This window comes from Ostrinia nubilalis, chromosome 10 (genome assembly GCF_963855985.1).
Source record: "Ostrinia nubilalis chromosome 10, ilOstNubi1.1, whole genome shotgun sequence".
Lineage (NCBI taxonomy): Eukaryota > Metazoa > Arthropoda > Insecta > Lepidoptera > Crambidae > Ostrinia > Ostrinia nubilalis.
The window spans coordinates 9,776,841-9,791,655 of record NC_087097.1 but is presented as its reverse complement, the minus strand read 5'-3'; the positions used below and the strand labels follow the sequence as shown (position 1 = coordinate 9,791,655).

Genomic DNA, 14,815 nt, shown 5'->3' with positions numbered 1-14,815 from the left:
ATGAAATGAAATGAAATGAAATGAAATGAAATGAAAGGAAATGAAAGGAAATGAAAGGAAATGAAAGGAAATGAAAGGAAATGAAAGGAAAGGAAATGAAATGAAATGAAATGAAATGAAATGAAATGAAATGAAATGAAATGATATGAAATGAAATGAAATGAAATGAAATGAAATGAAATGAAATGAAATGAAATGAAATGAAATGAAATGAAATGAAATGAAATGAAATGAAATGAAATGAAATGAAATGAAATGAAATGAAATGAAATGAAATGAAATGAAATGAAATGAAATGAAATGAAATGAAATGAAATGAAATGAAATGAAATGAAATGAAATGAAATGAAATGAAATGAAATGAAATGAAATGAAATGAAATGAAATGAAATGAAATGAAATGAAATGAAATGAAATGAAATGAAATGAAATGAAATGAAATGAAATGAAATGAAATGAAATGAAATGAAATGAAATGAAATGAAATGAAATGAAATGAAATGAAATGAAATGAAATGAAATGAAATGAAATGAAATGAAATGAAATGAAATGAAATGAAATGAAATGAAATGAAATGAAATGAAATGAAATGAAATGAAATGAAATGAAATGAAATGAAATGAAATGAAATGAAATGAAATGAAATGAAATGAAATGAAATGAAATGAAATGAAATGAAATGAAATGAAATGAAATGAAATGAAATGAAATGAAATGAAATGAAATGAAATGAAATAATGAAGAGATATTTACATCTTGGCATGTACTTGGATGAAACGTAACGTGGAAAAAGCATATTTTTACCAAACGTCCAGAAATAGGACAACAATAACGCAAAAAGTCATAAGAAATGGTCAACCTGCAGTGGAAAATAAGGTCTTGTTATAGTATAAGTGTATAATGAAACCAATCTAGACAAACGTTTTTGTTGAAGTTTCAATGGAAACTGTCGAAGATGCTACCTGAATTGTAAATCTTTATGTGAATGCACTAATGTGGTAAAGCAGCAGTATACGATGGAGTATTGAGATATTGTAGAAGCACCGTGGTACGTCACGAGAGACTTTACCGAAAGTTCGGTATCAAAACAGTGAAAGAAGAAATAAATAATAAAGCTAAACTTATCATAATGAAAGCTGGAGCTACATAACAGTTTATTTGTGGACGATATATTTTCAAGTATTCGTTCGTAGACTAAAGAAGAAAGTACCTCAGGACTTACTGAAAGAAGATTGATTTATGACACTGGCCTCGAAGACCGCCAGAATCATTATTATGAAAATGGTACTGAATATCGCTCAGACAGAATGATTGCAATAACAGAGAAAAAGAAAATGTAACGAAGACGGAAGAGTAAAATAGAATGTTTAATTTAAGGTCCTCGGGTGAAACTATTCACAAGGAAGGTGTTGACACTACACTGGTGTTGTCAAATGCGAATCGAATTTCAGCTGGACGATTGATTCAACTGTTGATTAAGGTGTTGCAGATGATAATTGATTCTCAAGTAATTAAACGACATAGATAGCATACATGTATGGGGACATACATCATAACGTTCGAATGGCCGAAGCGGAATGGGGACATTCCGGCATCAGGACGGCCGTCTGTTAGCAACGAAAGGATTAACGCTGATTTGGCTATCAAATTACACCTGAGGAACGCGGGGAGTCGTACGGGATAACAAAAAGATATTCCTTGTGGCATTCGAACGTTGGCCGTGAGATAGAGCGCCATGACCCGAGAGCCTCCTAAAAAAAATCCGTGTGTGTTGTGTACCGATGATTGATGGCTTGATTTGGTAAATTATGGTATTGGTGAATAAGTTGGTTTCAGACTATTTGTATTTAATACCTAATTTGTGAGTGAGTATGTGTACGAATCTAACAGACGCAATTTCCACAGTCTAAGGGGAGAATTTCCGTACGGCGCGCTTGGTTTATTGGCTACGTATTAATGTATAACACACGTCGCTGTAGTAGGTATACATATCCTTATCTCGCTCGGGACACCAACCGGGCCTCATTGCGGCCTCATACAAGTATACAACTGTTGCATCAATGTGAACCTATTTTTATTACTTGAGAAGAAGCACCAAAATAATAATGGAGTAAGATGACACAATGGTGATGCCATTGTATAAAGGAAAATTAAAATGATGTACACCTACTCATAAATCTGTGATTAGCATCACAATAACATGTCAAATAATACAAAGTGCCAATTGTAGTCTTTATTTCTGATAACAATGCTGTGACGTGTATAATTATTTCTGCTAAAAGCATCTTGCGTGATAAAGTATCAAAGTATCAAAAGTCCCCACTTACAGGTTGTTGGGAAGCCCCTGGTAAACCCTCTTATATCAAAACTGGATAAGAACATTGTCACACAAGTATAAACATTCAACGTAAGTAAACACTATCTTTAATGGCTGCTTTAATTTAAATGTAGAGCTATTTATAAATGAAATTAATTATTAAGTTAATTCAATAATTTTCAGTGTTCAGAGAACTAAATGATAAGTAGGTATTAAAAGTTCATCTAATATTCAACTTTTGTGATATGACTCTAGACAATGCAACATTTGTTATAAGTTCGATTTTGTGTTCGTTTTTCTGTCCCCAAGTTACAAAACAGAAATATCATGAAAATACGGATTTTCAGCAGGCACTGAAATCTGTTACTGTTTCATTTTTAGGCTGAGTTGCACCACCTAACTTTAACAGTAACTATGACGATAACCGCGGTGTATGTTGTATGGAGTTTGACAGATTTCTGACGTTTGTTAAAGTCAAAGTAAGATGGCGTAACCCAGCCTAAGATTCTTTGAAAAACAACTAGGAAAATATCTAAATTAGTACAAATTACGACTTAAATCTCTTGAAATGTGTACAAGAATCACAATGAATTTTATGATTACTCGACTTTATATAGCTGTTTGCATCAATTTGTTTACAATTAACGTCAACGTTATATCCACCGAACAAATATCTAGAAGTCCTGCGTAAAATTTTCCTGAACGCACACAATCCACAAATCACCATTGTTGACGGAGCGATTGGCTCTTTCCTTACAAAGGCGTCAAATGCCGGTATATAAGTAAGGGAAAATCGAATTATCTTTACACTTCTTATATAAAAATACCTACAAAACTGAAGTCTGTTTCGTATTGTTATAAATACTGGAAACGTTTTTGGATTGCAGTGAAAATAACAGGACAATTAATCAACATTTATTTTATTTTATATGCAGTAAGTTACGTTTCACCACACAGTTTTCTAATTTACTAAATTAATTATTAGTAAAAGAAGAAATCCCTATTAATCTACGTCGACTCTATATTAACTCTTATGGCCGGTGTTAAAAAAATACTATTTCGCAGTAGGTACTAGGTACTTACTTAATTACTACACATAGGTATTGTATGTACGACAATAGTAAACAAGTGTGTTATGTCACTTTCTTTGTCGTTATTATTCTTGTGTTATAAACAACTGAGGACAGCTTTTGTGTCAGATTTCTGATAAGGGGCAATCAGGAGCACGGAGCCTTAATTCTTTCAGACCCAGCTTGATTATAACTTGCACTTCAAACCACTAGGTTAAGAAGGAACCAAACTAATGAAGATGGATAGTTAACATTCGTTATAAAACGTACTCTCCTGCCAATACAAATCCATGGGCTGTATATAGGTCAGTTCATTACACCGCAGTAGGGCTCCGGGCGTCTGTTTGCCGGGAAATTAGTTCCATGACTTATACAGCAATACACAATTATTGTGCCATATGATGTAGGAAACTCTTTGAAGATTTATTACTAGCATTTGCTTTGCTGTAGTTGCGTCTTTATTAACAATCTTTGCTTTGAACGCCTTTGTAGGATGAAAGAGTTGTCTCATGTTTTGTATCATGCTTTGTATTCGTCTATAAACGTTTCTAATAATTCTGAAATGTATTATCCACAACAGTGATATGATTACTTTTTTTAAATACTTACCGCTGTTACTTTTAAGCCATAAACTATTTTGAACGCCACGTAAAAAGCACCAGCCTTTTGAAAGCATGTCACCTTATTTAATTGCAATAAACACTACTGTGTGTAGTCTAAATTTGTTGTCGACTGTAAAAGACACCAAAACTTGACCTCCCAGACTGAAAGCACGGTAATGCTAAGTATTAAAGTGCTGAAAGATACCTGTTACTTCGATAGTGAGTGTAGTGGAAGTTTATAAATGAAAAGAGTGGACTGTATGAAATTAATTATCTATTCGGTATAAGTTTACAATGTTATCGAGACCGTTTTGTGCAAAGTCGTTGAAGAGAGTGCGTCAGGATCGTCTTCTTCGATGTTCGCTCGCGAACCGAACATTGCTCGTTCGTTCGCCGAACGCTCGCCGCTCCCTCCGGTCACGCCGCCCGCGGGCAATGTCCGTGAGTAGACATACCTAAGTTATTTTATATTTCAATACCTACTCATCTACAATATTAAAAAACTTATTCATAATCAAAGTCAAACTCAGAAAAGTGTATAAATCTATTCAGTGACTTTCAGAATTAAACATCAATCTTGAAGTTTTAGTTTGTCTAGTGGAAAGGCAACTTTTAGAGAAAGAATTAGGGTTCTTCGCGAAACAATTAGAACTCACGAAATTGTGGTTAAATCTTCGACAGGCTAAAACCCAGAAGGCAGAAGCTAGTTCAAAATATTGTTAGTCAAATCCTCGATTTCTCATTAACAGCTGAGCATCGACGGAGCAAAACTCGGACGTTCCCATTTATTTCTTTGTCGTCCGATGGCCGGCCCTATCGCGGGCTGCAGTCGTTTTAATTGGAAATCCTATGGCAAACAATGAAAATTCAATTCCGATGCACATGTGGGTATCGCCTTGTTTCTATGCACATCATATTTATGTATGTACTCGTACGTGCAGTTTAGAAAAACTGTGCCGAATTCGATTTCATACGCTAACTTTCCACATAACTTGGAATATGCAGTAATTTGCATAACTAAATGTAAGCATTAAATACCAGAATTTATTCCTGTTTTGTTACAAGGCACTTAATTGATCAAACATTACCTTTCAAAGGCTCCTACGAGTATACCTACTTCATTTTCTTAGCACTTATAAGGGTTTCTAATCAATTAATGATTTTTTTTTCTAGTTTAAGTAGTTTTTTCCGCTTGCAACATGCAATATCTAAATGTAGAGTTACATAAAGCAGATTGAAAGATCGCTCAGTTCATCTATTTCGAGATTGAGTCAAGGTTCCCGTTACATTGGTCTATTTGAACTCATCGCCTAATTCATTCACTGTATTGCTAGGCTGAAGTAACGTTGAACAAAAATGTGGATGGATTGCTAATCAAGTAGGGTAAACATCATTTAATTTGTTTTACATAACATGTTAATATTATATCGTATACCTACTTTTTATTAATTATCAACTCCTAGCCAAAAGTAATGTGTCTAATACTGCCTAAAAAGCTGAAAAGAAAGTCTAGAAAGCTGAATTACAAAAGTCTATTTTCTGGTGTTGATTACGTGACTTTTCTTCGACTACCAATCTAAGAAAATAGGTTTTTAATTCTAGTATTAAAATTATAATCCTATTTGGTGTCCATGACGTCAAATATTATCTCTTACTTCTTATATCTCAGAACGTTGCGTACTGACAAAAATATTTACATATTTACCATTTTACGTTAACTTATCGCTAGTAGAGTCACACACTGTCACTAGGTAGGTATAATAATCGTAAAAGCTGCAAATATTTATGCCATACCCAAAGTAAATATGTATATTCATGTAAGACTGAAGCTTACATAAGGCGAATAATACTTGCACGGAACAATGCATCGTGATGACTATTGTTATGTAATGAGCTAATAGTCGAGATCAATTTACAGCCTGGAGTGACACAAGATGGGCGTCTTGACTGATTTACAATTATTAGTATTAATTATCACCGTGTAACATGCAAAATACCTCGTGGTTGGAACTCAAACCATGTTATGTTGAATGGGAAGAATACGTAAATGACCTATGTATGAAGAAGGTCACAGTTCATGCGAATCATGTTTATTATGGTACAAAATATCTAATATCTAACAAATATTCCGCTGCGATCCAGATGACAGTTTAACTTTCTTCCCCCGAGACAAATTTGGCCTTGGTTAGGTTTTTTTTGGCGATGAAGCTGTAGATCCTGGTGACACAGGAGTTGCAACGATGGAAACGAGAGGTGGGAATAGTCCCTTTTAACAAATAATATGTTTTACGCTACTATCTTTTAATGGAATTTCATGGAATTTGATTGGTCCATGACTCTATTTGACAGGTACATATAAGTTAGGATGTGAAACCCAAGTTTTTTTGACGTATTGAACACCATTATTATTCCTGGTACGTACATTAAACATTTCAAAAGAATCAAGTTAAATAGGTACGTCTTGAGATAGATTCGAGGGGAAATGAACGAAGAGCAATGATAAAAGATAAGGAATGGGGAAAGTTCGAAGGGAAAGGAAAGGGTCGTCGAGTTAAAAACGTTGGCCACCATTTATTTCATTTAACTTTTTGTGACAGTCAAGCTGATTTCGTTATCGTTATCTTTTTCAATGATTTGGAAATCCATTGTATTTAAAATGTATTTTATTTTAAATGTATTTATTTTATAAGTTAGTTAATTAAGTACTGACAACAACAACCTCTAGGTATCAATTTAGTTAGGTACGTGGATTTGTGGAATGTTTATTTTTATTACAATGTTTGATATTGAAAAATTAAGCTACGTAGGAAATGGAGTTCAATTTAACGTTTTGTATGCTCTGCTATGTATTTCAATTACCTTTATTCTGAACTATAAAAACAATTAAATTGTGCCGTTTCAATTTTTGAATTATTTTTAATATAATTTTCAGGAGGAAATTGTTAGGTGTAAAAAAAAATTAATTACAACTAAACGTTCATAGTGTTTTATTTCATTGTCCACAGGTAAGTCTCAGAGAAAACTCTATACGGCAGATTGCTCTGCATAGAGCAGAAGGAGCGGGTATGGCTGGACCGATAACACCGCAGGCGCATATCTGCCGCATGGGTAAGTTATTATAGACCAAGCAAACTTTTCCATTTTCATATTGTAGGGACATGAGACTAAACTGCATCTTATTTAGCTGTTAGTAAGTGCTATTATCCTACAAAAATTAAAAGTCTGATGTACTGTCGACTGTACATTTAGGTATAGCTCTACTTTTGACACACCCTCTGCATAATGCACATGCATTCTTGGGCAAAAATAATTATTATTCTATGAGAGTTTTCCAATTAACGTATTATTACATTAAAATTTATAACGAAAATACTCTTGTGAGTTTAAACAACAACAATAGAACATGAATAAGGTACCACCGGCGGTTTATGGCGACCTCGATTTGGAATGATTGATTTTGCCTTATTTATTAATGTTTGTTTATATTCTTAGAAAGCCAAAATAGCAATGTTTATTATTTACTTTATTAGCTGTGTCTGTGACTTTGCGCCAATTAGGTAAATTACCTAACATGAAGTATGACCAACGACAGGTCAAGCTAACTCTATGGCCTCTTAAGTAGTTGTAACAGAGGTTATTTTGCAACAATCCTGTATTTTTTATCCTTATGATCCTATTTCAGTGGGTGCTTACGCTTAAGCAATTACCTAGTTTTGTTGACCAAAACAAATAATAACGTTACACAACTGTGCTTATACCTCATATAAGTTACGTAATGCATTACAATAACTCGCATAAGAATTATAGTAGTAAGTGTGACGGAAAACAAGTTTTCAATATCCCTTATCAGTTGATTAGCGGTCTGCAGAACATTATCAAGGTCGTTTCCTACTTTCTAGATATTTGTAGGTCTCAGATATGTTTCAGATATAAGTAGTATGACGAACGTGAACTTATATCTACAGGTTATCTCCACTCGAGGTGGTCTCCGCAAGTCTTGTTCTTCGAGGCACGTAAAAACACAATGTTAGTTAATGACGATTTAATCTGGACGTGGTTTAAGTGCTTTTTTATGTTTTATTGATTGGTTCACTCTGCTTGTTAATTTTCCAAATTACTTTGTTGTGACGGTGGCAATTAAAATGCCGAGTTTACCATTTTCTAGCTCGAATACACTTAAATCTATTTATAGTGTAATTTATTTAGTTTTGAACTTGTTCTTACACCTATTTTTAACAAATGATCACTTTTCCATTCATACTAGCCAAGCAAGATATATTACAAAATATTTGTTTTAATATTACACTTCTTAAACCCATACCACTACTTCTTTGTGAATGGATGTATAAAAATCACAAACCGTATTAAGTAGATGTATTAAATAAGCAACCTTGCGTAAATGCCTTTGTTCTACTGTAGAGGGGAGGGTGATGAGTACACCGTTATGTGTTAGGTTTTTTTTATTTAACAAAAGAAAGAAGGTAAAACACATACGATCATCGAGGTCAATATGTTAGTGGCATTTTTATAAAGAATAGGATTTAACTTATGTAAAGGGAATGGTTTCCATTTATATTTTTTAGTTTTTTTTATTTCACAATAATTAAAAGTTGATTAATAAATTTAACTGGTTTTAGTTAACTTTATGGCAAAAGACGTTTATAAATTTTGCCTACTCTATCTGCTTGACCTAAAGGTTGACTGGGAGATAAGGCATTAAGCTCGTCTTTTGTGTCCTGCAATAAAGTTATAAATATATCGCAGCAGACAATAATAAGTAATAAAACCTCACCAGACCTTTGCTACGAATAACAAAGCTATTTAACGTTCTCGTTAATTAATACATCTCAATTAGTAATAAAACAATTAACTGCATCGTGTCTGAGCACTGAATTGCGTAATACTATCCTCGTATTTACTCGTATTAAGTCATTTGCAATCACATCACACACTATGCAAGACAATACAATCATTTGAACGAAAGATTAATTCATACCTAATAAGAGAGTAAATATTAAAATGTAATAGGTTTTAAGTCCACTTTATTAATGTTAATTTTATGGATGGAGGCAGATTTTCCAAAGAACTTTGAAACAGAGTCCAAATAATAACAACCCTTGATTGTCGAACATGTGCATTTCTTTATCATTGTTTACTTTTCGAGTATATTGACATCTTATGGTTGTCTTGTGAGTACCAATTCAATAAAGTGTCTAAATATTTTTTTATAATTAATTTCTGTCTACAGACTTTTGGTTCGTACTCTTGTAGGTTATAAAAGTTCCAAATATTCAATACCTACGCTTTATTAAAGTGCGCAGTTATAGCCTTGTCTAATTCACACACTCCAATGCCACGTGGATGCTGTGTGAAGAAAATTCACACTGAACTCCTGTAACAATGGTTACAGTAAAGGTGCATGCACATCAGATACGCTGAACAATTAAATTAATGCGCTTGTCTGGTTATTCAGACGCTGCTTTATTTACACTCTACTACACCCGAGAGTTGGATTCACTCTACATTTATAGATTATACTTAAAGGTTTATACAGAGTATCCCTGTAAGTATGGGTCAAACAAAAAGGATTGATTCTATTGTGCAAATGTAACAACTTTCCTATAGGAAAAATATCAAAATAAAAAAAAATGATGTCCCCATAATAAATGAAAATTTGTAAGGTTTTTTTATCATTTGAGTCGTAAAAATAGATTTTTTTTTGTTCAAACTTACAGGGACAATAAATAACCAGATATCAGACTTAAATTAGAAAGTTGTACGAGTGCGAGTACCTATCTATCGTACCTACTCAAAGACGACTGTAGAAAAGGGCACCAAAAATTAAAACTTTGTTCAATCAATTAGCAACAATTAGCTCAGCCAAACTATATTAGATGATTATTACCTTTTTTTGGTTAGTTTTAATAACATCAAGCATGAATACGTATTATATGTACGTGTAATAGCTGTCTGTTCTTTCTTTTCCGCTACCTTGATTTCCCATGTGCTGCAAAAAGGCTTCTCTACTTATTCTATCTTAGAGACATAAGAAGTGGTCCCCGGGGGGATTAGTGCGGAAACCATAATACTTATGGAGAACTTATCGTAATCCAAGCAGACATCTGACAATATTTTTGCCTTTTGTCAGCGTAGACTGTCCAATAAGTCATTCACTAAGGTGGTGTATCTACGAGTATACTCGTACTACCTTTACTAGATTTAGTTTTTATAATTTTCTGTTTAAGCAGCTGGTGCTGTATAAGTATACTTACTACATTATTTAACATAATTAAGCAGAATAACATTTAAATGTACATGTAAGGAAACGTGACTTCTAACTATCCAAGATCTGCGTCTTGATCAAACCAGTAAATATTGCGATAATCATAGGAGAAAGTTAGTAAACTGTCTTCGGGCTAGTAATAAAATGGGAAAACGCGTTAAATCTTAAGAAAATTAATCGCTTTGCCTTCGATTTTCTTCCTAGGTTTAGGATCAACTTTTCAGTCATCAGTGGGACAAATGTACAGTAAATTGTCTGTTTGTGTTGTTTGACTCACATACTAAACCTATTCATGCATTAATTAACTATCAAATATTTCAGTGTCTGTAATAATACAAGAACCCCGGTAGTCTTCTTTCAGCGCTCTTAACTTTCAAATATGCATTATACCCTATACCTACTTAAGCAAAGGTTTTACATATCCATTTAGTGCTTCAAACCAGCTGGCGGTCCGTAACTACGTCACAAAGGTGCTCACTTCCCGGTGGCCATAAGCGGCCGGGTGGCCTTGCGGTTGCGCCGATCGTTTACTCGACACTGGTTTCGCGTAGGCCTGTCATACTTGCAAACGATTACAAGACGAATGTCATTAACGAATTTATAGAACTAAGGCTGAGTTGCACCATCTTACTTTAACTTTGACAAACGTCATTAATCTGTCAAACTCCATACAAAAAACACCGGTTAACGTCAAAGCTACGGTAAAAGTTAGGTGGTGCAACTCAGCCTAATAGATTAACTACGCGTTAAACAAATGAAGGTGACGCAATTAAGACCTTCCTGGTTCCATCATGAATGTTAATAGCTGTCGAACTCTAGGATTTCTATCGTTGATACAGATTAGTTAGTGGAACAGTCAGTGGAATATGATCCTTAAAAGTCTGTTATTCTGCACAGGCTCCCTTTAAATTTTTACACGGAGCAAGAGTTTATTTTCTTTCAAAAGAGAGTTTTAGTTTTCCCCTTTTAATTAGTCGGTTTAAGTGCATGTAATGAAACCCCACAAAGCTTGCGACGGAACACTCCGTAATTAGCGTTGTAGATGGAAAAGAACGTTTAAATATTAAGAAAACTAATTTGCGCTGAGCGTGAAAAACATATTTGTTTACATTTCATTAAATTTTTCGTAAGTTATCTGAACAAAAATTGAATCTCTTTTGTGAGTGCAAAACAACAGTGTGTGCCTAAGTGTCAGTGAATAGGTATAGTGTTTAGTCATGTAACAAAATATCAAATACAAAAATGTTTAATAGAGCAGTCTCTGACGTCACTAACTACCATTTTGTCGTGAATGACGCCAATCTGGAAACTGTGTTAGGAAGTTAAATCTCCGAACAATTTACTTGATTTATTTGAACTGTTATTAGAACTAACTTTGCGTCAAACACATGGGTAGGTAGGTACTTTACGTGAGGTGTTATGTAAATGTTATTTTAAACAATGTTTTTATACCTACCTATGAAAATATCTTTTAGTACATAAAATAAAGAACCCTATTGGTCAATGTTTCAAACTGTGAAAACAATACAGTCAGTGGAATTTAATATCGCAAATGAGTGTGTGAAATAATAAAATAAAAGCTAAGCCGCTTTTCCTGACAAAACGTAAAGATTAATGATGTTCAAGTTGTTGTCATTTTTCACAGTCTGTCCTTGTAATTGTAAACATTTGCTTTCTTGATAGGTATTTGTGATTAATTATTATAATTGTATCGGAAAACAAACGGAATGGAAAATGTTAAAAAGAAATTGTAACTATAAATAAACTTAATTAAATTATTTTCCTACAGTGAAAAATCGTTGAAGTCTTTTGTATAGGAAGTGGGCCTACCAGTCTTGTAAAGTAATTATCAGTTTCATTAATCATTGTTTTGTGTTACGTTTGGTTTGCTTCGGTCGCTAAATTGCAATAACTACGTCAAGGCCTCGAGCAGCCAAGAAGGGATAACGCAAAATCAAATGCCGTTCCCAGAAAACTCATTTATAATGAAGACCTCAAATTTTGCCAATCAACGTTATTAAAACCTCATCATTCGGCAGCGAAATCTGTCCATTTCCCCGCAGGTTTTATTATGAGCGAATTACGCCCGCGAGTTCCGCGCCAGTCGTAGGAGGGCGCTCGCATCGGCCGCACGCAGCGTCGCGCCGCTCGCCTCGCACCACGCGCTCGCTCGCGCCCGCTCGGCGATCTCGCGATGACGATGCCACTGTGGACACCCGCTTTCTACCCAACGGTACCAACCGCACTCTAAGCGTTGACATGTTTAGACCCACTCTTACCAGTGAACTCCCCCGGCATTAACTGAACCGAATCAGCTCCGCTGAAGTGTTGCGAAACATTACAAGTGAAGTTTAAAAATACATTGGCAGCGAAGAGACGTTCTCGAGATGTGTTCGTGCAGCAAATTCTATGACTTCTGGAGGAACTCCTGCGGCGCAGGTGAGGCCCTTGGATGCACTTTCTAACGGACAATATGCGAACTTGATACTCCACTTCTTCGTTTCTAAATAACCGGCTTTTGAGTACGCGAGAGAAATCAAGTCAGCAACAGCTTTATAAAATTTTAATATAAATAGTTCCGACTGGGCACTGCATCGCTAAAAGACATTGCCGATGAAGGTTGGCCGGTAGCAAAGCGACTTGAGATACAGTTTGTCATAAATACACAATTAACCAGTTCTGTGCGTGATATTGAATCGCCCGCGCCCAGTCTGGGACGAGGTACCAGTCTAGACTTAAAGACGCGTTTTAAAGTTCACCCTTCCCACAGCCACCCCTAATTCTAAAAGCGTTTGTGGGGATTCTAAATGAAAGAGATCGATATTTATCGCATTGTTGTTGTGTCGCGTAAACAAAGCCCACACTAGAAGTTTCGTAAACCTATGTAGGTAGTTTCAATTCAAAGGGAGGTTAACTTTTGAAACTTTCACGTTGTGCAAAAATCATGTTAAGAATAATGTATGTATATGCTGACCTTTTTTCATGTTGAAAATGGCAACAGTAAGAAAAGAACTCGTTTTGCACAAATGTTTTACTGGCAACAACTAGCTGCCGGTGTGTTTGAGTACCTATAAATATGTAAAGGGAGGACGTCACTGTTTGTTTACTGAATGCAAATAGAAAACTGCCACCAGCCCAAACACCACGGAGTGATTAAGTCCTTATATTTATGACGCTGATTAAATTATCAGGCTATAAATAAGCAAAGGTGTCAAGGCAGTATCTCCGAGTAGACATGTGCGAACATGGACTTATAAGTACTGATGTACTGGACACGAGTGTTAAGGCTTCTTCTTTTGATTGGTGTTTATGGAAGGTTGATCTGAAAATAGTCATTTTTAAATAGAACAGCCGTGAATGAATGGATAGTGTAGTAACAGATCGGACTTTCGGAGAGAATGTGGGTTAGCAACAGAAAGTCAAGGCCGATTCGGGCACGATTCGAGCGCTATAAGTTTAGATCCTTATAAACACTAATCGTCGCCGAATGTCAGAGTTTCATCCGCCGTATTGTGCTGCTGGTCGTCGCCGCGTCACGTTGCACCTTGACACCTTTGCCGCATGCCGCCCGCAGCTGTAATCCAATATGAATTACGATATTCTGTTTCCCACATTGATATTTATGTTTTGCAACGACAAACCGCGAATAGGTTATACTTAGATACCACACGCCCGATCACTGAGTAAATCTTATCTCCAAGAACAGGCAGCAGGGCATTTAATAATAACTTCATTCATGAGATTTGAAAATGACGTTCTGCTACATAGTAAAGGCAAGAGCTCTGGAGAATTGATTTATTTACTTCAATTGACGCCATCGCCATCATCCCACGTAGTCTGCCGCAGACAATATTCTAATCAGACCAGACATGTGGGAGAACGCCCACTGTCTCTGGTGTTGACGGTACCGGGAATGCCCTAGTTTGTGGCCAGTACAATTGGTGTGTAATGACTGGCGCATTATGCAATTATGTTACATAAGGCACACACGTATATCTTTCAGTCGTCCAAGCTTGACGTTCGATTTCTCGCTCCGATGGTTGCAAGTCCAAGTTCAGCTTCATTATTCTGGTGCTCACGGACGTGTCGCGCGCAACCTCAGCGCGGGTAGACCAATTATTCCATCCAAAGAACACTCGGAAGCCGAGATGTAATTGTCTCAGATTGCAATCTTGCCTAGCCGAACCAATTGAGACAATTATATCCGACGATATGGGTGGTGGCACGAGATTATGATTCGTTTTAATATTCCGGAGCTGTTCTATTCAGCTTTCAATCTTACATTATTTCCATAGGTAATTATCATTCCTTATCATTTTTGTACAACCTGGCGACTCCGTTCCAACCCAAATTATAGGACAACAATAAATAGAACTTTTGTACGGTTATTTTACCGGCTTTACTAGACTAAGCGGGCAAGCCTACCTCGCTGTAACTAACAATTACTGCCATAAACCATCACTCTTTGTGTTCCGGCTTAAAGGGAAAGTAAGCCTATAATTTTGAGTTATAAAAGCATAAAATCTTGTCTTCAAGAAGCTA

At 35.5% G+C, this 14,815-nt stretch overlaps 1 protein-coding gene across 3 annotated transcripts in view; it reads left to right on the top strand.

Annotated features, from left to right (window-relative positions):
• The window catches only part of LOC135075180 (uncharacterized), an 80,957-nt gene that overhangs the window by 30,816 nt on the left and 35,326 nt on the right, over positions 1-14,815 (top strand). Inside the window, exon 1 of one of the 3 annotated variants that reach the window (XM_063969543.1) lies at positions 12,392-12,712. The exons of the other annotated variants lie outside the window; for them this stretch is intronic. Coding sequence (XP_063825613.1) covers positions 12,661-12,712 — 52 coding nt within the window. The 5' untranslated portion in view covers positions 12,392-12,660. Of the gene's footprint in view, positions 1-12,391; positions 12,713-14,815 lie in introns of those variants that run through there. 3 annotated transcript variants of the gene reach the window in all.